The 24022-nt window shown below is 40.0% G+C and overlaps 1 protein-coding gene and 1 non-coding gene across 4 annotated transcripts in view; both read left to right on the plus strand.

The window, feature by feature from the left end:
• The window catches only part of LOC126482316 (UDP-glycosyltransferase UGT5-like), a 64150-nt gene extending 42369 nt beyond the window's left edge, over positions 1 to 21781 (plus strand). For all 3 annotated transcript variants that reach the window (XM_050106356.1, XM_050106355.1, XM_050106357.1), the window contains exons 4-6: positions 5023 to 5242; positions 20287 to 20506; positions 20949 to 21781. In XM_050106356.1, the coding sequence (XP_049962313.1) occupies positions 5023 to 5242; positions 20287 to 20506; positions 20949 to 21219 (711 nt within the window). In that variant the 3' untranslated portion in view covers positions 21220 to 21781. The remainder of the gene's footprint in view (positions 1 to 5022; positions 5243 to 20286; positions 20507 to 20948) is intronic.
• Positions 11954 to 12028, plus strand: Trnat-ugu (transfer RNA threonine (anticodon UGU)). Its single transcript has one exon. It is a non-coding gene; the product is annotated as a tRNA-Thr (tRNA).
• Positions 21782 to 24022: the final 2241 nt, after the last annotated feature.

The following is a 24022-nucleotide window of genomic DNA, read 5'->3' on the forward strand; positions in this document are numbered from 1 at the left end:
AATGTGTATGTGCTGGAATCCTCTTTTTGCCACATCGAACGTACCCATGGGGGGCCATGCATGACATCCTACTTCCTACTTTTGCGTGCTGAGAAGCCACACATGCTCACACCCAACTGTGACATTGTTTTATCACCCCGGGCCAAATGAAATGTTCAGATACCAGATGTGTGGTGGTGCGAATGCCAGGGTGTGCCAAGTCATGGATACTATTAATAATGTCCCAGCAGAGAGGTGTAGGAATCACCAGATGTATGTGTGCTGTTGAAATGTCACACCAGATGGGTGATGAAAAACCAGGAAGTGTCTGTCACTCTAGTTTGAGTCCTGTTTTAACATCTGAGCGCAATGCAGCGAGTTCAGTATCCTCTGTCTGCAATTTAGGGAGTTCACTGAGGTCCAGTTGTCAAGATAAAACCGACACACGAGATAGAAAATCGGCAATGATATTGTCTGTCCCTCTGACGTAATGTATGTCATTCATAAACTGACATATGAGGTCCATATGCCAAAAATGTCTTGGGGACGAGTCTTTTCCTGGGTTACGGAAAGTGTATATCAATGGTTCATGGTCGGTAAATACCACGAGATGGCGACCTTTGATATAGTCTTGGAAATATTTGATAGCAGCGTAAATAGCAAACAGTCCCTGGTCAAAGGTTGCCCATTTACGTTGGGAAGCGTACAGTTTGTGGGAGAAAAATCTGAGCAGCTGTACAACACAACACACAGGTTGCTGAAGTACGGCCCCCACTGCTGTATCACTCGCGTCTGTAGTAAGTGAGATGGGAGCATCAGGAATGAGGTGAGCAAACTTAACGGCCATCTGTAAGGCTGACTTTAGGTTATCAAATGCACGACGCATATCTGGAGTCCCTGTGACTGCCCGAGACCCTGAAGTGTTTTTTCCTGTGAGAGCACCCATCAGTGGGGCTTGTATGTCGGCAGTGAGGGGGATGTGTTTGCGGTAGTAGTTTACCATTCCAAGGAAGTGGTGGAGGCCCTGAAAATTTTTGGGCAATGGCACCGTACTAATGGCCTTGACCCATTTGGGTATGGGGCGAATGCTGTCGGCAGAAACCCCGTGGCCTGGAAAAGTGACACTAGTGCGGCGGAGTTGTGACTTAGCATTGTTCACTGTGACACCATTTGCTTTTAATAGTTGGAACACTGTATTTAAATGGAGTTCATGTTGCTCGAGGGAGGAAGAAAAAATTAACAAGTTGTCCAGGTAGGCATATGCAAAGTCAAGTTTTCCAACTAATGAGTCGATGAACCATTACCATGTCTGTGCAGCATTTTTAAGGCAAAATGGCATAAACAAATACTCGAACAACCTGAACGGGGTGGTGATAGCGGATCTTTCAACATCCGCTAGTGCCATTGGCAGTTGGTAGTACACCTTGTGACAGTCCATTACACTGAAAATTTGTGCCCCATGCAGTTGGGAAGCATAGTCTTGAATACTTGGTATGGGATAATTATCTAGAATTGTTCTGGTGTTAAGCGCCCGATAGTCACAACAGAGGCGGAAAGTGCCTTCTTTCTTGGGCACCAAATTAATGGGTGATGAGCAACTTCTAGAAGAAGGGCAAATAGTTTTACTGTCTAAAAGTTCCTAAATAATATCTGTGGCGTGTTTAAGTTTTTCCGGGTTTAAACGCCTAGCCTTTGCACGTACGGTGGGCCTTCTGTGGTATTGATTCTGTGGACAGTACCGTTGCTGATCACGAACACTGATGGGGATGATGGAACCACACCTGATGGACTATGACTAACCTGTAAATCACACGCTTGTGTGTCCCAGACTGGCAGGTCAGTAGCAGTGGCCATGATCCGTTGGTAGTCCTTGTTGTAGAGCTCGGTGGGGTACTTGGTAGTGTATCAGGCACAGCTTCTGTCCAGCAGTAGAAATGTCACGCAGTGTCAGCGACAGGTGCGAGGAAGCGGTGCCCGGGGTGGGGGGCGTGGCTGTGTGTGACAGCTGGGCAACCTGCTTATGAGTGTCCGTGAGCTTGGCTTGCATGGCAGTGATGCATAAATGGAGGGCTTCATAGCTGTCCCGAAGTTTGTCATTGTGTGATCCAAGAGAGAGCACTGCAACAGCGGTTTCAGCTAGCTCACACAATAGAGTGGCACACTCAGATTAGAGGGAAGAGATGCCTGAACCGGTGGTACCTTGTTGTAGGTTGGGTGACAGTGTGTAGGCTAAGAGAATACCTACCCCAAGCACAGGTTCATCCACCTCCACGATAACAAGAGTCCACTGTAAGGGGGTATTAATGTCCTGCAGTTTAAGACTTAAATTAGTTATTCTGTGAGATTGGATCAGGGACTTATTAGCAGCTCGAAGCAGGGGGCAAGGCTGACGCTCGAATTTAATACCTGCGGACAAAGGTATCACACTAACCTCGGCCCCTGTATCGACTAGAAATGAAGGGCAATCCACTGGGTCTTTCATGTACAAGTGTCCTTGCGCTTGAGGTGAAGAAGTATTTAGTGATAGGAGTCTGTGCGGTGCAACGCGGCCCGCAGCACCTGAATTGGGTCGCATTATTAGTTTGGGAATGAGCATGGAGAACGATATTTCTTAGCCACGTCGCCAAAGCTGGAATGTAAATAACACCAACTTGGACAGCACGTGGTGTCATCCATTGTGCTGGCTGAGGTCGAAGTGGCAGTGGAGGGGTTCTTGTTTGTAGGTTTCTCCGACGGTGTCGTTGCAATAGTGCTGGTAGGAGAGGAGTTACGGTGGTGGCTGCCAGGTGGCGTTGGCCAGCTCACATGTGCGGAGCAAGTTGTGCGAACTCTGTAGGACCATCTTGGGGCGGGGGGGGGGGGGGGGGGGGGGGGTATGTGGGGCGGGCAGAATGTTGTAAACCTGGTCTGCGATATTCAGTCTGGCGTCTAGTGGGATTGAAGTCATATGGAGAAGTTGAATTTGAACTTCCAGAGGAAGTTTGAGCAACCAGATGGACCAAAGCGTAATGTCTGGCATGTGATGTGTGTCTATCATGGCGCGGAGATGGCGCCAGACCTGCGACGGGGATCTGGAACCCAGCGACTTTTGACTGATGAGGTGGATAGCTTCCTCTGTCGATGTGGATAGTCTCTCAAGGATGGTGCGTCGGGCGGACGCATATTTGTCTATCATGGGGGACGAAGCCACAGTATAGATCAGGTTAGTTCATCATGGAGGTGACATAGTAAGTAAAGGAACTTCGAATTGTAATAGGCAACGCCGTGTTGCTGCAAGACGTGGTCAACCAGGGCAAACAATGTGCGTGGGTGGTCCTTGCGAAGGGGTGGTAGCTTTGGCCAACGGATGGGGAAGTCTTGACATAACTGTTTATCAGAAACTGTCACTCCCTGTCCATAGTTCTGCAGCGTAATTGGCTCGGGTGCAGTAGCGGTGCACCAGCTTCCACACTGTCAGTGGCATGCAGCATGGTAGGTGTGGCTGCCTCAACCTTGGTCGAGAAATCAACGAATTGGGCATTCGACGGAGTAATGCCAACAGGCATAGAATGGACCAGTGTGGTAGAGTCGACTATAGTCGACCGATGTGCGGAGAACGACGGAGTACAGTTTCCAAGTCCCTCCCCTACAGGTGCATTAAAACTGTTAAAATCACCTAATGTTTGTGGAACACACACGGTAGACGTGGCAGGAACAGCATGTGCCATTGGAAACACTTGTAAAGCAGACGCTGGTAGTATGGGAGGGGGGGGGGGGGGCTAGAGGTGGTTGGTGCAAAATCTGGAGTTCCAGGATAAACAAGAAATTTCCCATCTTGAGTGTCCAGCTTGATTTGTACCGCCACTGATTCAGGTGGAAAGATCACACTGGCACTTGGGAAACCTGTAAACATAGTCACTGGGGTTTGAGTACATTGTGTCGGCCGTCGTACACTCGGAACACATGGGAAGTTCATATTCAAAGTGAAACATTTGCATTCAAAGTTTTGTGCACGAAAAACGTTCTGTTGGTAAGGAACATGGCTACACAACTGCTGACTCATGTACGGTAACAGAAAGTTATTGTTCGTACCTGATGCCAGCACACATGGCTGTGGCAATGTAGAAGCACTGTCCTGTTGAGTACAGCTAGTCAGTGTGTTCGGGAACTGCATCAAACTATTGCAAACATGAGATAGATAATTGGAAAACCATACCAAAGCATCCTTTGGAAGACTTAGTTGGCATGTGTATGGTGTAGCGGGTGGCAAGCGATCCATTGTGTACCGCTCGATGGTACGAGAGTTCGTTGTAGCACTCATGAACAAAATTCAGGGTCACCAGTATGGGTTTTAGTGTTGTAGGACTGCCAAATCCAATATGCACACTATACCACATGTAATAAACACTATTTGATTACTCGGAAGCATACATGTACAGTTATATACATTCTTGATTCTCTCTGTACATGTGTACACTTTCACGCGCGGCCACAGACTACCACAAAGAGCTTGCCAAAACAAAGATATTACACACGACTTGATCGATAATCGCCACAAACTAAATAATGGATGAATAATGAAACTTAACCACAATTTGTACTCACATGATTGAAATGTTTCCTTACAGCTCGTGCATGACTTGACTGCCTAGTACCTATCTCCAACTTTCATGTGCGGATCGTGTATCATCAATACTTTTGAACAGTGTCCGTCATCAGAAGAGCCACATCATATTGCAGGAAGTTACAAGAGTCAGTTCCTTCGAGTAAGAGTTGCATCAGCACAAATAGCACCAGGGACTGAGATATTGTACCCTTACACACTTCCGTAACCACATACCTCATTCAGCAGATTTCTAAATGTTCATATTTACACCAGTTGTGCTATTGTTTGCAGCAAAGATTTTGCCCTGAATGAAAAAATGAAAGATGGAAATTGTGATACCTCACAGTAAAGCATCACAAACATTGCATAATGCTATATCTTGTTTGCTCCTTTTCTATTCACGTAATGTATAAAGCTAATACTTCCAGAACTTTTGTTAAAAATTCTCTTAATTTCAGGACATAGCAAAGTTCATGGATGAAGCAGAACATGGTGTTGTGTATGTTAGCTTTGGTTCACTACTGAAAATAGATGCTTTGCCAGATGAAAAACGTGATGCAATGGTCCACGCATTTGCACGTCTCAAACAGCGTGTACTTTGGCGATGGTCATCTGAACTGTATGAACGTCCAGCAAATCTGATGACAAAATCTTGGATACCTCAGTTTGATGTACTCAGTAAGTTTTCAATTGGAAATAATATTCTTCAGTTAATATGTTATTTATTTATATTAAATACAAATTTGAATAGCAGTTACTTACCAATCAAAGAAACAAAGTTAGAGCAGCAGCTTACAGAAATTTGGAGTTTTCAAAATCTAGCATCTCTTCATCGTGAGATGAATGGAAAAGAAGAAACATGCAGGAATTCACAATATTCTGTTATGTGTTTCTCTTATAAAGTTATCAGTACATAGAGTTGATTCTTTTCTTTGCTATTCCTGTAACTTCCGGCACAGATTATTCAGAGTACAAAACCTCGAACCACGTTATGTAATTGGCTTTTGATTATAGTGATCTTTCTTCAGTGGTGATATAATGAAGACTTTCTATATTTATGTAACCCTTGTGGACACTGGACCTTTCCAAGGTGGGTTGGCTTGTAGGCATCACCAGATAGCTGTACTTAGGTGCAACCAGAACAGAGGGATACCTGTGGAAAGACCAGACTAACCTACTGTTTCTGAAGAGGGCAGCAGCCTTTTTAGTAGTTTTAGAAGTAATAACATGGATGACTGGTTGATCTGGCCTTGTAACATTAGGCAACATGGCCTTGATGTGCCATTACTGTGAATGGCTGAAAGCAACAGGAAAATACAACCGTCATTTTCCTTGTGGGTATGGCGCTCTACTGTATGGTTAAATGATGATGGAACCCTCGTTGATAAAATATTCTGAAGGTAAAATAGTCCCCCATCAGGATCTCCAGCTGTTGACCATCTTACAGGGAAACATCACCAACTTGACCTCATATTTAAAGGAGAGCAAAACCATACTTGCAAGATATCAGTCCCAGCAATTAACTCCATGTGAAAACTAGGGCCATAATTCTGAGGGTACACAGTTATGAGCATTGGAAGTACAGTTTTTAAACTTTTGCACCCGCTGGTTGTTTGGCTCGCTCCACACCACTGCTGCCGATGAATGCCCACGAGAGAAGTGCTGTACAGTGAAGTGACAGCCAGTTCCATCCTATTCGCACAATGTTGAAGGCAAGGGAAGAGAGGTGGTCAGTGGACACATTAACATGTTTTGAAATCATATTTGAGAATATCTCATTCTACATGACAAGTAGTAAGTAATATGAGTACGTAATATGTCAGCCTACGCACAAATAATGTAAAATTATTTTAATGATATTCTTATATGGATATTTTGCAGCTATATATACATCTCAGAATCAAAATTAATAAGCTTAAGCACTGAAGAAATATTGCAAAATTAAGTTAATTATTTAAACAATGGAATATTCAGGTTGGAATATCAACAATATTATGAAAATGGCAGATTGCTACTCACCATAAAGATTATGTGTTGAGCTGCAGACAGTCATGATGAAAAGACTGCTACATGTTAGCTTTTGGCCAAAGCCCTCTTCAGAAAAGAGAAATGCTCAGACATTCATACGAGTGAGCACACCTCATACACATATGACCGCTACCTCTGTCCACTATGGTCACACTGGAACAGAAACACATTGAACGGGAACCAAAATCCAGGGTGGAGTGGGGAAGGGGGAGGGATAGCAGGGTACAGGTGAGGGAAGAGGAATCAGCGCCACCCAGTGGAGCGTGCAGGGTCTAGAGGTGGCAGGACATAAATATATCGGACACAATAAGCCGTATATGATTTGATGTCACATCAGTGTATACGTGCATTCCAATTGATGAAACAATTATCATCACACGAAGACTGAAACAAGAAGGAGGCATATCAGATGCACACATTGATGAAATAGTAGCTATGCTGAGGAGCATAAAAGCACAAAACTACTTTGTGTTCGACAGAGAACTAGAAGAACAAGATCTTCAGATACATAATAAAACCAACCAAATACAAAGATGTAAACAGGTGCCGTTATTTCAGTGACATAATATATGCTTTATTGATGAACCACATACACACACAAACAGCTACACAATGAAATAAACAATTTACACCCAAAAATTTATCTCACATTAGAAACAGAAAAAGGCAACTACTAAATTTTCTAGATCTTAACATACAAAAGTTAAACAACACTCGAGACTCCACAATATTCAGGAAACCAACAACCACCAGCATCACTATTCACAATCAAACCACCCATTGGCCCGCAAGCACACAAGCTTCATATTCATGCTCCACAGAGTAAACAGAACACCGATAAGCAAACAGAACTACACACAGAAACTAAACATAATAAAACAAATAGCATTGGAAAATGGTTATGATACGCATATAAAAGAGATAGTAAACCAACAAATATGTAGACGGAGAAGGAATGAGCAGTCCACGTGCACACTAGACCTTACGCAATACAGAACACAACAGGCAGACAATGAGCATGTGCGGCACATAAGACCAACACCACACACAGGAAACTAAATGGCACTTACTGACCTACAATAATAGGCAACATATTAAGAAAACAGAGACTTTGCGTAGGGTACAAAAGTGAAATGAAATGATCGTATGGCATTGATGGTCGGGAGGCCCCATGCGGGGAAGTTCGGCCGCCGTATTGCAAGTTCTTTTTAGTTGATGCCACTTCGGCAACTTTGCTCGTCAATAATGATGAAATGATGAACACACAACATCCAGTCATCACGTGGTAGAGAAAATCCCCAACCCCGCCAGGAATTGAACCTGGGACCTCGTGCGCAGGAAGCGAGAACACAACCCCAAGACCAGGAGCCGTGGACTCGCATAGGGTACAGAACAGACAGCACAATATGGAAAATGATCTGAACACTGGAAACATCCACAGATTCAACTTATCGGGCACATATAAACTGACCAGACAGTATACATAGGACAAAGAAGCAGGAACTTTAAAACAAGATATTTAGGACACCTCAGAGCTCTAAAAAGTAACAGCTCCCACAGCAGATCTGCTGACCACCTAATATAACACATCCATCACCCCAACTGCAATAGAAACAGATTTAAAAGTACTAAAATACATCCATGGCCTCTACCATAAACTAACAATAGAGGAAAGCTTCTGTATACAGAAGGCAGTAGCAGAAGGAAACAGGTTATAAATGAGTACACTACAATATACAAAGGCACACTATTTAACACAGCAAAGGAACTTTACAAAAAGACAGCACAGGAAGTTTAAAACACACACACAAACACAGAGAGAGAGGGAGGGAGGGGTTAACAAAATTCAAATTCGGTGCCATGAAATAGGGCACACATTAAAAACATTTACACTATGTTTTGGTGAAGTGAAAAGCACTCATTACAAACAAAATTCTGCAAAATATGTGCAGAGTTTGTTTGTACTTCTCAGTAACTCATGCAAAAGAAAAAGGCTCTGCCAAAGCAAAATGTAACTAATAGCAGATACATGCGTGAAATATCCTGGCACAACAAAATTACACTGTAAGATTAACTCTCAAACCAAATTCACATTACCATCATTTGGTCACAGGTAACACGCTACCAGTACATGGTAGTATGCTAAGTATACATGCACAAGTACATAAGCACTAAGTAAATGAACATATAATGTAAAATTAAGGTAATAACAAAAAAATTACAAAAAATATTCTTTAGGCCCTATTTTTGCAGATCAGTTATCAGTTAAAATATGTTCACATTTCACAAATTTTGATAAAGAAAATCTGTTGATAATGGTACAGAGATGTTGAACCATGTTTAGGTCACATGGGGTTTTGTGTAACAGGCGGACTTTATATCCAATAATTTTGACTGAACACAGTAAATTCAAGATCATCAGGACCAAATAATGAATATTTATTTTTTCATTATTTGTCAGTCATCAGTAAATATTGTATTGTTGTTGTCCAAAAGCACATGATAATTTTATATGAAACCATTACAAGAAAATGGAAGATACAAATATGTACACAAAATAATATATAAATACAATGCATAAAACAACAGACACATACAATACATAGGTGATAAGTATATAGTAATACAAATTTATACATAGATAGCTTCTGTTATTAAAAATTATGGTCAGTTCTTCAGTTCTACTCCACCACAATATTATTGCACTTGGCCTCCTGTCACTGATATCAGAAACAAGTAGTGTTTTACAGTAAACAAGTACAGTGGTGACTAAGGAAAACCATTGCATTGTGAATGATTTCAAGACAGTTGTCCAAATACTATCAAGTAGTTCATTGTGTCCTCATGAAATATCATGACAAAAGCTCACAATAACCTGACGAAAGTGCCCTCATTCCCAGGTTCAATAATACTGTGGTAGACTAATACTGAGCCAGCAAGTCCTTTTGTACAACAGTGGAGCAGTAAAGGTTTTATATCATCCAACAGCTGTCTGTTAGATATGTAAATACAATGAAAATGTTTTGGGGAAGAGACAGTATTTTGAGTTTTTATTTAATGTAAACATTACCAGAAAAATGTTACCAAACAGTGTAGTTACTCACTGATTAAAAACATTATTCAAGTAATTTTTTTTTTAAACTTCTACTTTAAATATATTTTCATCTTGCAACTTTCTGACATACACTGGAAATAAGTATGCAAGCCAGCATTTATCTGAAATCTTCTTGGTGGGCCCTGATATATGAAACATGTCAGTATATGTATAGTGAAGGTATTGTTAGTACAGGGTGCAAAAAAAAGAACCATTCAGTTTTTAAAAAATAATAACTATCACGTTATTTGAGATGTGGGCATGAGCAATTTACTGTTGGAAAGAGCAAACTCTCGAGTTTTACATGGCATCTCAAAAAGAATCATCTAATTTTAAAAAATCGTAACTATACTTTATTTGAGATAAGGTATATGGTCCATTTTTCTTTGCTGTGAACACTGTTACGGGGAGCACATATCTCAGTATGCTTGAGAACTTTCTTTTCCCACAGTTGGAGACTGATTCAAACGACTTCATTTACTAATAGAATGGGGCACTGCCATACTGACATCTGGGAGTGGGGAAATTTTTAAATCAAGGGATTACTGAATGATGGTTTGGTCGCACTGGACCAAATGATTCAACCTTACATTACTGCCCTCCAAGGGCACCAAACCTGACCATATGTGATTATTTCTTGTGAGGGTAAAAGACTATTTATGTGTCAACAACAATGTGTGAACTGGGACATGGCATAACAGCAGCTGTAGAGAATGTAACTCAAGAATGCTCGCTGCAGTGTGTGAACAGTTTGAATACCACATTGACATATGCCGTGCATCTAAAGGGGGGAATATTAAACAGCAATGAAAAGTTTTGAAAAAAGCTTTTTGAGTTTTCTGTCATCAAAAAACAAAATTCACTGTATATGTTTATTAGTTTCAGAAATATAGACGTGCCAAATTGGATGATTTTTCTGATACACCCTGTATTTTACATTTTCAGAATATGAGTTTTCAGTATGTCTGTCAGAGATTGTGAATTATTATTCTGACAGCTCTCTTCTGTAACAAAAAAATTGTTTTAGGTGGCAAGTGGTTGAACCACAGAACATTATTCCATATGTTACAATAGAAGTATGCTGTCCTGGAACCGTCTGATGTACAAATGTTGGTGATAATGCTAAGAGCAAAACAGATTGAATTGAGTTTCTGCACAAGTTTTATTACATGGTCATTAAAATTTAAGTTTTCATCCACATGAATCCCAAGCAACTTATACAATGCTGATTACTGTTTTATCCGTGTCGCCTCTTTTGACATGTTGACTGCCATGTGACCACCGGTGGACACAACAGAGATTTACACGTGATGCAATGCATCCACCAGTGACCACATGCTCCACTCTCCTTAGAATGGTGCCATCTAAATATATAGTCAAAGAACAGACACCATTGATGACCTGCAGCCGTCCATCATGAAATTAGAATTATATACTAGTAACATCAGCTGCTGACGGGCGTTCATATATATCAACAGGGACAGGTGAAAATGTGTGCCCCGACCAGGACTCAAACCCGGGATCTCCTGCTTACATGGCAGACACTTTATCCATCTGAGCCACCAAGGGCACAGAGGATAGTGCGACTGCAGGGACTATCTCACACATGCCTCCTGCGAGACCCAAGTTCTCACCTTATATGTCCACACACTACATTCGTAGTGTCACTACCCAACACGCTCATTACTCGTGGAACACATTCTTACCAAGTCCCATAAGAGTTTGGGTAATATGTGTGCATCTGCATGGAAGAAGGAGGCCATGGCCAGTATTGCCAGAACTATATATTTATATGGATGTGGTGTCTGTTCTTTCAGACATGTCCCAAAAAACAAACACCATTGATGACCTGCAACCATCTATAACAAAATTAGAATTATATATTAATACCTTCAGCTGCTGATGAGTGTTGATATATATCAACAGGGACAGGTGAAAATGTGTGCCCCAACTGGGACTCGAACCCGGGATCTCCTGCTTACATGGCAGACACACTATCCGTTTGAGCCACCGAGGGCACAGAGGATAGTGCAACTGCAGAAACTATCTTGCGCATGCCTCCCGCAAGACCCACATTCTCACCTTATATGTCCACACATTACATTTGTAGTGTCCCTACCCAACACACTCATTACTCATGGAAGACATTCTTACCAGGTCCCTTAGGAGTCGGGTAATATTTGTGCATCCACACAGAAGATGAACGTCATGGCCGATAGTCTGGGAGGCGTGCGTGAGATACTTACTGCAGTCGCACTATCCTCTGTGCCCTCAGTGGCTCAGATGGATAGAGTGTCTGCCTTGTAAGCAGGAGATCCCGGGTTCGAGTCCCGGTCAGGGCACACATTTTCACCTGTGCCCGTTGATATATATCAACACCCATCAGCAGCTGAAGGTATTAATATATAATTCTAAAAATATAGTCGTCTATTCAGAAGTGGGCTGTATGGCTGCTTGTGCGGTTTGAGGTGCCATGTCACGGATTGCGCAGCCCTTCCTGCCAGAGGTTTGAGTACTCCCTCGGGCATGGGTGTGTGTGTTGTTCTTAGCATAAGTTAGTTTAAGTTTAACTAGTGTGTAAGTCTAGGGACCAATGACCTCAGCAGTTTGGCCCCGTAGGAATTCACACACACTTGAACATTTTTGTGTGACTACCAGCAGGCACAGGGTGATGGCATGAACCTCTGCTGTGTCTGCTGGTGGCCTTGCGGCAGTCAATGTGTTCAGCAATGGCTTCACTTGTGATATCTTCAACCTTCTACGAAACTCTCCTTCACTAAAAGATCAGGTGGCTATGTATGCTAAGGGCCTTGTAATTACATGTAGCAGCCTTGATTATAAACCTACTGGTACCTCATCTACCCCTGCCAACATTTTATGTCTCAAGGATTTTTTTTAATCTCTTTTAATGCTTCTTGTTTGTCTGTCGAATCTACCTTCACACTACAAACAGCTTTTGAACGTTCTCTGATTTTTCTTGAATTGTGAATTTCAAGCTGAATAAAGTGGTTCCATTAATAGAATAACTGTTTATACAATTTGGCAAATTTTATTTTTTAATATTAATATTCTCTACATTTTTGAGAATGATAACCTGGTCTGCATATGTTCTCTGTTTGTCCTCACAGTTCCCCAAATAGCATTTGATTTGTTTTCAAACTGCCATATGGAGCTATCATTAGCCAGAAATTTGCCTTAGCAATCATTTTTCAATATACCCTCTTGTTGTTCTTAACACCCATACATATTATAAAGAAAAATTGTGCTAAACAAGTAACGTTCAGCCAAAAGCCCTTCATGTTAATTCGACAACACACACGCGCACACCCATGCCTGCCCCTGCATGCACGTGTGCGCACACACACATGACCACTGTCTCAGGCTGGCAAGGCCAGACTTCTTGTCTGTGACTCAACATCTTCATTACAAGGTGAGTACCAACTTATCGTTTTCATAATAGTGTCATTATTCCATGCTGCATTTTCCATTGTTTGATACATATTATAAAAATTAATTCCGCAGACAGTATCCACATATGCAGTTAAATGTGCCTACAGAATTATCTCATGGTACCACACATGGTTCAAGAGATATCATAAACACTGAGATGCATGAAAAAATGCCACATCATGTTTGGAGTTTACTACTAACAAGGGAACCTCCCCATCGCACCCCCCTCAGATTTACTTATAAGTCAGCACAGTGGATAGGCCTTGAAAAACTGAACACAGATCAATCGAGAAAACAGGAAGAAGTTGTATGGAACTATGAAAAAAAATAAGCAAAATATACAAACTGAGTAGTCCATGCGCAAGATAGGCAACATCAAGGATAGTGTGAGCTCAGGAGCGTTGTGGTCTCGTGGTTAGCGTGAGCAGCTACAGAACAAGAGGTCGTTGGTTCAAGTCTTCCCTCGAGTGAAAATTTTATTTTTTTATTTTCAGACAATTATCAAAGTTCAGGCACTCACACACAATCAACTTCGCTCTCCAAAATTCCAAGACATGTTCAGATTTGCTTGGGCATATGCAGGATTTGATGGTCTACACACGGAAAAATTTGAAAACGTTAAAATCAAATGTTTTGACAGAGCACAGTGAAAACTGTGTGACTGTGAAACTGTTGCGTTCATTTGTTGCAGTTTATGTGACAAACTCTTATGTTTTCATCACTTTTTTGGGAGTGGTTATCACATCCACAAGAAAACCTAAATCGGGCAAGGTAGCGAATCTTTTTACCCATTCGCCAAGTGTACAAGTTAGGTGGGTCGACAGCATATTCCTGTCATGTGACGCACATACTGTCACCAGTGTCATATAGAATATAACAGACGTGTTTTCCTGTGGAGGAATCAGTTGACCTATGACCTTGCAATCAAATCTTTTCGGTTCCCATTGGAGAGGCACGTCCTTTCGTCTACTAATCGCACGGTTTTGCGGTGCGGTCGCAAAACACAGACACTAAACTTATTACAGTGAACAGAGACTTTAATGAACGAACGGACAGACCATAACTTTGCAAAAATAAAGAATGAAAATTTCACTCGACGGAAGACTTGAACCAACGACCTTTCGTTCCGGAACTGCTCATGCTAACCACGGGACCACGGCGCTCCTGAGCTTACACTCTCCTTGATGTTGCCTACCTTGCGTGGACTACTCAGTTTGTATATTTTGCTTATTTTTTTCATAGTTCCACACAACTTCTTCCTGTTTTCTAGGTTGATCTGTGTTCAGTTTTTCAAGGCGTATCCACTGTGCCAACTTATAAGTAAATCTGAGGGGGGTGCGATGGGGAGGTTCCCTTGTAAGACACTCCTACAGTCAAGCCAACTTGAGGCAATACGAGTCAACTTGAGGAAATCGCTGACAATTGGCAGCACTTTTGACAGCTTTCAATTGCAAAGCACAAATGGCTATAGGTGAAAAAAATAACCATCTATACATCTATGAAGAGATGTTGCCATAGAAACGTTTACAAAATTGTGTTGTAGACACACAAAGCATATTGTATGTGCATACAATGCAAAAGTCCATACAAATACCGGTTTGTTTCCATATGAGGTGGTGTACAGGCAAAAAGTGCCATCACCATTTGATTTAGTGAAGCTACTACATACAGAAACAGTCTGACATTTATATGCCAGAGAGATATTATTTTTGAAAATGTAGGTCAGATAATATTATCTGACAAACACAGTTCTTTTTTTAAGAGTTCTACAACTGGTTTTTTTTTTTAATGCCAGATGTGATAGAGGGACTTGCCTGTGCATTACCTTAGGGTCTGATTCTTGACAGCTTCTTTGGAAAGCACGTCTCAAAAAACTGAGGAGAAGGAATTATATGCGTCATCTGTATTAGTTTTGGACTGCATTTCTGACCAAGACTCAATGCTTTGATATTTACAAAGTTTGCACAGTTTTTTTGTAGAAGAATTACTTGTATACATGAATTGTGCTTTTCTTTCTTTCAATGCCACTGAAGGAATGTTGAGGACAAGATCATTGTGCTCTGATAACCCTAAAACAAAATTGGTTATCTCTGTAGGACCTACATTTTAAAAAAAATATTACATGTAAGACAGTTAGTATTATTTGTTACCTTCTTAGGGTCAAAAAAGTTAGGAAATAGGTTAAAACTACGTCAGAGATTTAAGAATGGGTCTTTCAGCCTACTTTTGTTCATAAAGTTTGTACTGAAATCCCCTAACACAATATAGTGGCTCTTGCAGTAAATACAATTTTAAGTATTGTTTCTAACTGATTAATAACTATTTTTGTATCTTCAGTAGGTGATCCATATACTGCTATAAGACTACGATTATGACTGCACAGCTGCTGCTTCAAAATGCTTTTCGGCATTTAGTGATTCAGCTTCACACCTTCTTTTAAAACTGATACCTAATTTGGTAAAAATACATGCACCTCCATTTTTGGGATTCTTTTTACAGTATTAACTTGCTAACTTAAATGGGTAGATGTTAATGCTGTTTAGTTCAAAATTTCTACAAAAGTCCTTCATAATGCACATGCAGTCAATAATTGTATCATTCATTGTTACCTCAAGTTCTAATGATTTCTTTCCAAGACATGGAATGCTTAGGTGTAAAATCTACAGGTAACTAGGATGCAGACTGGTTATAGTTGTATTTACTTTATGCAGTATCCTGTTCTGTACTGTGTCCTGGCAAGGTCCCAAAAATCCCTGAGAAGCACAAGTCTTCTGCACCTCATGGAGCATTCACTGGGTTATGCTGAGTTGCTGTTGTATCTAAGAACAATAAATTGCAGTACTCTAGGGTCTGAAGGCAGATGAGTGGAGTTGGAACAGTAATTTAATAAGATCAAATAGGATTCAATAAGGTTATCAGAAGGGTACTGAAAAAATTGAAGACCGAGTAGAATTTAAATCAGGACATACGTTTTACTGCTGAGAGAGTGGGGAGGAAATTTAGGTGTAGGCTTGATTATAAACAAGAAAATATTGTTACTGAAGGAAACTCAAATGCAATTTAAGAATAATCAAAATTACTTACATCCCTTGGAAATCATTCAAGTCTTTAACTGGTGTGGTTAAACTGTTGAAGTCTTTCTCTAGGTTCACAAATGCTAGGGTATCCTGATTTTAGTTCAGTCTGCCTTCTGTTATTAAATGCCATTTCAGATTTGCTTCTGTAGTACCTTTACCTTTTCTGACATCAAACTGATCACTTCCACTGTTTAACAAACTAAGGTAAACAATATACACTGACGAGCCAAAACATTATGACCACTGCCCATCGTGACAATGGATGCCGCCTGGTAGCATTACAAGCACATGATGCGATAACAAAAGTATGTAAATAGAACAAACAGACGAATGATCATCATAGTGAAGATTGGGCTGCAAATGGGGAAATCCATTGAGATACACGACTTCGATGAAGGGCAGATTATTATTACGCAGAGCCTGTAAACAAGTATCTCAAAAACAGTGAAACTGGTCGAATGTTCAGCCGCTACTGATGTGAGCATCTATGGAAAGAGGTTGGTCAACGAAACTACCGTTAGGCAGTAAACGGTTGGACATTCACGACTCTTCATAGAACATGTGGTTCGGAAGCGTGTCTGCTCAGTAAACTAGGGTAGCTGGTAATATGTGGCTTCTCTACCAAAAGAGCACAATGCTGGTGCATGCACAGGTATTCCAGAGCACACTGTTCATCATACATTGTTGAACATGGAGCTCCACAGCACCACCCCTACATTTTCTTCTGTTGACCCAGTGACATCATCAATCACAATTTCAGTGGGCACAGTACCATCAGGGTTCAATTGTTGATCAATGGAATATGTTGGCTCGTCAGGTGAATCACATTTTTGCTGGATTTGGTCGATCTGTCATCAAGGTGAATGGTGGCTCGAAACATGCAGCACACCACTGCCACAAACGCAAGCTGGTGGGAGCAGTATTATGCTATGTGAGACATTCTCCTATACTTGCATGGGACCTGTGGTAGTAATTGAAGACAGGCTGACAGCTGTGAACTGCCGTCATCACTCCATGCTTGTCTCCCGCGATGGCGATGTCATCTTGCAGTAGTATAACTGTCTGTGTCTCAGAGCCAAAACTGTGCTACAGTAGTATGTGGAGCATTATTGTGAACTCACATTGATAGCTGAGCAACCAATTTCACCTGATGTAGATCCTATGGAACCAATCTAGGTCGCTAGGAGGTGCCATTACCGCATATGCAAATCTGCGGTTCATTATTTATGTGAATTACGTGACCTGTGCATAGACATGTAATGCCACATACCTCCACAAATCTACCAAGAAATTGCGATATGCAGAATGTGTGACATATTTTATTCCAGACTGACAAACAAGCTGTAAAGCAGTTGGTCATACTGTTTTGGCTCATCAGTGTAATTTATCATCACTTCCAGGAAGACAGTTTTCTCCCCTGCTCAAACCAGGGATCATAAAAATATGTGGTCTAACTCCTGGAAGCCAGGAAATTCTGTAGTTACTTCTGTTACGGTTTCATGGGCACCTACCTGCAATTGGTAATGCGCTTGTAACCATATGACTTGCTTTCTTATATAAACAGCATCTCATTTTTGAAAATAACCCTCTCTTCCATTGCCATCAAGAGCACACACAGTAAGTAGTACAGTGCAGTGCTCCTTATTATTGCCATTTTTGTTCCTCCTCCATCCCATCGCCAAGACACTACCAGTTGCAGTCGCAAAATTAGAGGGCTTGTAGAGTGCACAGAACATATAGGATGCAGATTCTCAGCAGAGAAATACATATGAGGGTTTTTGATCATTGTCATGCTACTTTTAATTCACCTCGCTTTCAAATGGGGATCAGCAATTAGAGTTATAAGGATTTTTTTAGATTTCTGTGGTATATAAAGGGTGATTATAATTCAAGTTCTGGTTTCAAAATGCTGTAAAAAAAAGAATCACTCTCAGAATGATGTCAAATTTGGACAGAATGTTATGAAAGATGGGAGAAACATTGATGACGACGATGATGATGATGATGATGATGATGATGAGGTCCCATACTCTGAGAAGCATAGGGGATGATGCCGACTAGGCAAAGTCCTAGCAGAGGTGGTTTGCCATTGCCTTCCTCTGACCGTAATGTGGATGAATGATGATGATGAAGACAACACAGCAACACCCTGTCATCTTGAGGCAGGGAAAATCCCTGACCCCGCCGGGAATCAAACCCGGGAACCCGGGCATGGGAAGCGAGTCAATATGACCGTTGCACGTTAAACCAACTGTACTATGCAATGTGCACTGGTGTACAAGTTCGGTAGTCAACAGTTGTGGCACTGTTACTTTGGTAAGCCCATCCACAACAGCTAGGTTATACCAGATTGGATGAGAAAAATTGGTTTTTAATTGTTCAAAGGCCACAAACGGCATGAAAACCAACAATGAAATCAGTTTTTAGTTGTGATGAGACGCACAAGATATGTTCTGCCCGAAGTTGAAATCGAGAAACAGCCTATTCGACAACAGGTCAGTGTCTTAGGGATAATGTTCAGAAAGTATTGCACAATGCACATCTGCAATTCAGTTGCATTTATAATCAGAGCACCAAACATAGTATCTTTCAGATAATCCCACAGCCAGAAGTCACATGGGCAAAGATCATGTGATCTGGATGGCCCAGCTGTAGGGAAATGACAGCTGTTAATTCTACGATTTCCAAAATGCCTTTGCTGCTTCACAGGCATGCAATGTGCAGAGGAGCACCATCTTGCATAAAAAGGATCCTATCCACACATTCATGCTGCTGAAGGGTTGGAATGATGTTGGTGCACAAAAAACTCTCACAGCATTTACCAGTGAGGGTATATTACCCATTCTCCTCGAAAAAGTATGGCCCTACCATAAACGATACTGTCAACCCACACCACATTGTTACCTCTGCAAAATGAAGCATCAACCCACACCACACAGTTACCTCTGCAAAAAGAAGCAGTACTGGCTGATATGCGAGTGGATTTTCCATTGCCCATAGGCTGCAGTTCTCTGTATTGACATGTCCTTGGAGATGGAAACAGCCTTCATCTGTCCACAGAGCATTCCATGGGCAGTCATTGTTCACTTCCATGCAAGCAAGAAATGCTAGGGCAAATATTTGTCTTATTGGCAGGTGACCATGAAACAACTCCTGAGCATGGGTGACTTTATATGGACAACAATGCAGGATCTTTTCTGCACTTTACTTGCAGGTACGTTCAGAGTTCAGGCAATTCCCCCTGTACTGCATATTTGCACCCCATTACCACCATCACCACTTTTTGTTAAATTTTTCCTGCCAATTGGTATTCAAAAGAACCTTTCTTTTTTAATTTCGTAATCATTTTCTCCAGGCTGTTGGCAGACATCAGACTAATGCCTTTTTTTCACGTCATTGGGGGTCCAGAATGTCTGCAGAGTTAGTGGCACACAGTCATGGTTCTTGTAAAAGAGCTTTATTGGCAACAGACAATTTTGCATATTCTGCTACTTATGGTGCCATCTAGAGGTAGAGTTTTTGTTAGATTTTTTTTTTTTTTTTTTCCCCCGTAACATTTCCATAATATGTTAAAATTTAATGCCATTCTGAGCAGTAGTTTTTTTTTAATGGCATTTTGAGACTGGAACTTTGATTATAATCACCCTGTACTTCATTGTAGGCTGCCCTGGCTGCTATTTCAAGATAATTCACATATTGCACTGACAGTCTTGAAGAAGTGTCTTAGTCACATATCTTCAGGTGAATTTTATCAAGTTTTGTTAAACTTTTATGCAATTTTAACTATGGGTGTACAGAATGAATAATTTTGAAAGATCATCAGTATTATACAGCACAAGGAGATTATGCTGATCACATGCCTTCAGAACCAACTTCACATTTAGTCTCTATGTTTAGGTTAGTGTGTTCCCATTTGCCATCAAACAATAGCTTGAGATAGAGATATTTATCTTCCCATTTCGTCACTGCATTATCCCTCCCTCCCTCCCCATTCTCAATTTTATTCCTCTGCTATTTCTGTGCATCTACATAGTCTAATAAAACTGTTTTTTCTGTTATTTATGTCCTTACAGATCACCCCAATGTAAAAGCGTTTGTGACACACAGTGGATTATTGGGCACAATTGAAGCCATACATAATGCTGTTCCTGTGGTGACTATACCTTTCTTTGGAGATCAGGATCACAATGCTAAGAATATTGTTCGACAAGGGATAGGTATTCAGCTAAGCTATAGCAATTTAACAATGGAAAACCTGTTGAATGCTTTGAACCAAGTAATTTACAATGTAAGGTATGTAGTTCACAACATTTTTTGTAAAAATTTTAAACCTGAATAGTTTGCAAAACAAGCTTGGCAGACTAGTGTGTATGTAATCTGGCATAATGGAAGACATGTAAGTGCCCTATTCTTGTCACAGTAAAATGTTTCACAACATCACTCCCCATAGTTAACTACTATAAATTTAAGGAAAATTGTTACTTCTAGTGAAGGGCTATTTCTAAAATATTTTTCAATCTGTTATTTGCCAGATGTAGTAACCATGTAATGTTTCTCATTGTGTCAAAAGTTGATGGACCAAGTGTTAAACTGTTTTTTTGTCAGCTAAAGATCTAGAATTGTAAGCAGCTTCTGATATTTTAAAAATGAATCATTTATTTTTTCCATGCAAAATTATTGCTTGTGACGATTTGACTGAAACACAAAAAATTCCTATTTTAACATATTGTTTCAGTTATAAGGAGAATGCGATACAGACATCTAAGATATTTCGTGATCGTCCTAAGTCTCCAATGGAAACTGCAGTTTACTGGACAGAATATGTTCTTCGACATGGAGGTGCACCACATTTACAGTCAGCAGCTAAAGAACTCAATATATTTCAGTACCTTCTCTTGGATGTAGTGGCTGTTCTGTTGATTTTTAGTATCATTGTTTTAGTAGTCCTTGGCTATTGTTTTAAAATTCTGCTTTTCGTATTACGTCCCAAACAGAAACTTTTATGATATATGGACTGGTATGAAAGCAGGAACTCACTGACATGGGGGGCAGTGGAGGGTAATGAAATGGTGTTCTGTATGTCAGTAGTTAAGTTTGCAAAGTTTATGAACTACACAGAATGTAATAACAATTTTTGCACTTCTGCATCAGAAGTCATGTAGTTTACCAGTGACGTGAACATTTTGTTGTTACTATTAATTGTGAAATGCTTCTCAAAATAGAGGTTCAGAAATGAAGAATTTTCTTGAGTAGGGTATAGTTATAATGATCTCAAAAATTAGCAAGTGTATTACAGATGGTTAAAGCTTCTCAGTTGCTGCTTCTGGGCCATCAATTTCCATGGACAACAAACAGCATTCTCGTTTAGTAGCAGCTTGTTTATTCATGTTTTATTAAACTGAGATGATGAATCTGTGTATATTATTGAGGTTGGTGATTTTAGTAATTACTATATTTATTGTGTAGTATAATTTCGTCAGACATGATGCCAAATATGTTGTTATATGACGCAGTTTTTAATTGTACACTGTTTTATTCAATACCAACTAAAGCTAATACTACAATGATGATCAGTGTTATTGTTTTACTTATAAAAGCTTCCAAGTGTTACTGTTACTCAAACTGTAAATCTCCAGTCTGTTAGATCAGGAGGAAACTTAATAGCATCTCACTAATGGTCCTATGTAATAACACATATGCAGTTTTTGTTTTTGTTCTTTTTCTTTACATTAGATCTTATGTGAAATATTCAAACTATGCAGTGTATTACAACTGAGAGTTCAAACAAGAACAATCAGAAACCTTTGTTTAATTGATTTATTCCTACTGTCTATGGAAACTAAGCAAATCACAATACAAACTTCCTCAACAATTCATTGTTGGAATTATGGATTCGATGAAAATAAATCTGGGCATTACTTTTTCAATGATACCATTGCAATAGTTGTTTATGATCCACACTTAAAAAAGTTGTGGTAATATTTTCCATTTTGTGTGGTAAATGGACAAAAATATGTCAAACAGCAACATGCTCAACAAAATACCCCCACCCTGAGCATAGGAGGGGGCAGGGAATTACAGTTCCCTTGTGAGCATTTGATTGTTGAATATGCGTTGTTGGATGTTTTTAGCACAGAAACGCACAATACTGTTAACTTAAGTATCATTGACATACACTGTAGACATGTCATGGACATCACTGAAGTACCTGGCCTTTGCTGATGACCTGTCTATATTAACAAACAACAAAAATGAAGCTGAACTAGTGATAGATGTACTACAGTACATTAAATCTCCTGTAAAACTGAACTCCAAATTTCCTATTTAAAAAAAAAAACTCAGTATGGACACCAAATCAAGTGGAAAACTTCCACTGAAAACATTGTCTCACAGGTCACTTACTTCAGGTACTTAAGACAAACCATCCAACACAGGGATGAACACAATCTCAAACACAGAAAGAATATTTAAACTGAAAAGATGTACAAATTGACTTGGAATCACTGGCACAAACGAACAGTGTTTTGTAATTTAAGACTTTGGCGCTACAACAAAGTTGTTTTACCAGAAGCCTTGTATGCAGCAGAAACCGCAGTTATTACAGGGATGACCAAAAGTCATAACAGAAAGAAATAAGAGCGAAAAATTCATAGAAAAATGTACGGCACTCTTCTCCAAGATGAAACTTGGGTAAGATGATCTACATAGGAAATCTGTGAACACACGATCATCATCTCAGATAAATTTAGGAAAAGACACCAACAAGTCTATGGATACCTATTGGAGATGGATGAAAACAGACTCCCAAAGCAAATTTTTAACATCATTCATGCAAGCAAATTAAAGACCAGTTGGATGAAAGAGACACAAGAAGTCCTGCAACAACTAAAAATTTCAGAAGAAGAAACTGAGGACAGATAACAGATCAGTATAACCCTTGGCCACGAAACTAGTTGGACAAAGCTGTTGAACTGTTGCCATACAACTTCCATCACAATTAGTTTTGTCTTATTATAATTCATTTTGAGATCTACTTACAAATTTGCTCTAATAAGTTATTTCACTCATTGTTATATTTATCTGTATCAGAAGGAAGCAGTGTAACATCACATGTAAAATGGAGGTGGCTCAGATATGTTCTAGTAACAAATATTGATTCATCATTTTTCAAACAATGGAAAACTCAGGATGGAATAATGACAATATTATGAAAATGATAAATTGTTACTTATCAAGTAGAGGAGATATTGAGTTGCAGACAGGCACGACAAAAAGACTGCTATATATTTAACAGGAAGGCCTTTTGACCAAACACTTAAACGTGTAGCAGTCTTTTTGTTGTGTCTGTCTGCTGAGTGATTAGCAATCTATCCTTTTCATAACAATCATTCATCATTTTTTCTAGTTTAAGGATCTGAAAACTTCCTCTGGGAGTGCTGAGATTTTTTTTAAACGATATGAAATCTCCTTGCCTGCTTCCTCTTTAAATTTTGAATTTCTCATTACCTTGATTAAGTGTAATGGGATCTACACCACTGAAATATTCTTCACTGTGCTACCACAGTTGGATACCTGCCATGTTTCTCAAGGAATGTTATTGCAGATTTTGTTGAAAATATCTTAAAGATTTCTGAAAATGTATAACGGTAATGGAAACGTCTGGATGAAACAATGTGTAAAATAAAGGAAAGGCAACCATTCAGCTACAGCATACTAATGTGTGGAGCATAGAAACACACAGCAGAAAATTGAATATTGTTTCATAGAAGTATGAAAATGTATGGATCCCAGGAAAAGTGGTCATTCATA

This window comes from Schistocerca serialis, chromosome 5 (genome assembly GCF_023864345.2).
Source record: "Schistocerca serialis cubense isolate TAMUIC-IGC-003099 chromosome 5, iqSchSeri2.2, whole genome shotgun sequence".
Taxonomy (NCBI): domain Eukaryota; kingdom Metazoa; phylum Arthropoda; class Insecta; order Orthoptera; family Acrididae; genus Schistocerca; species Schistocerca serialis.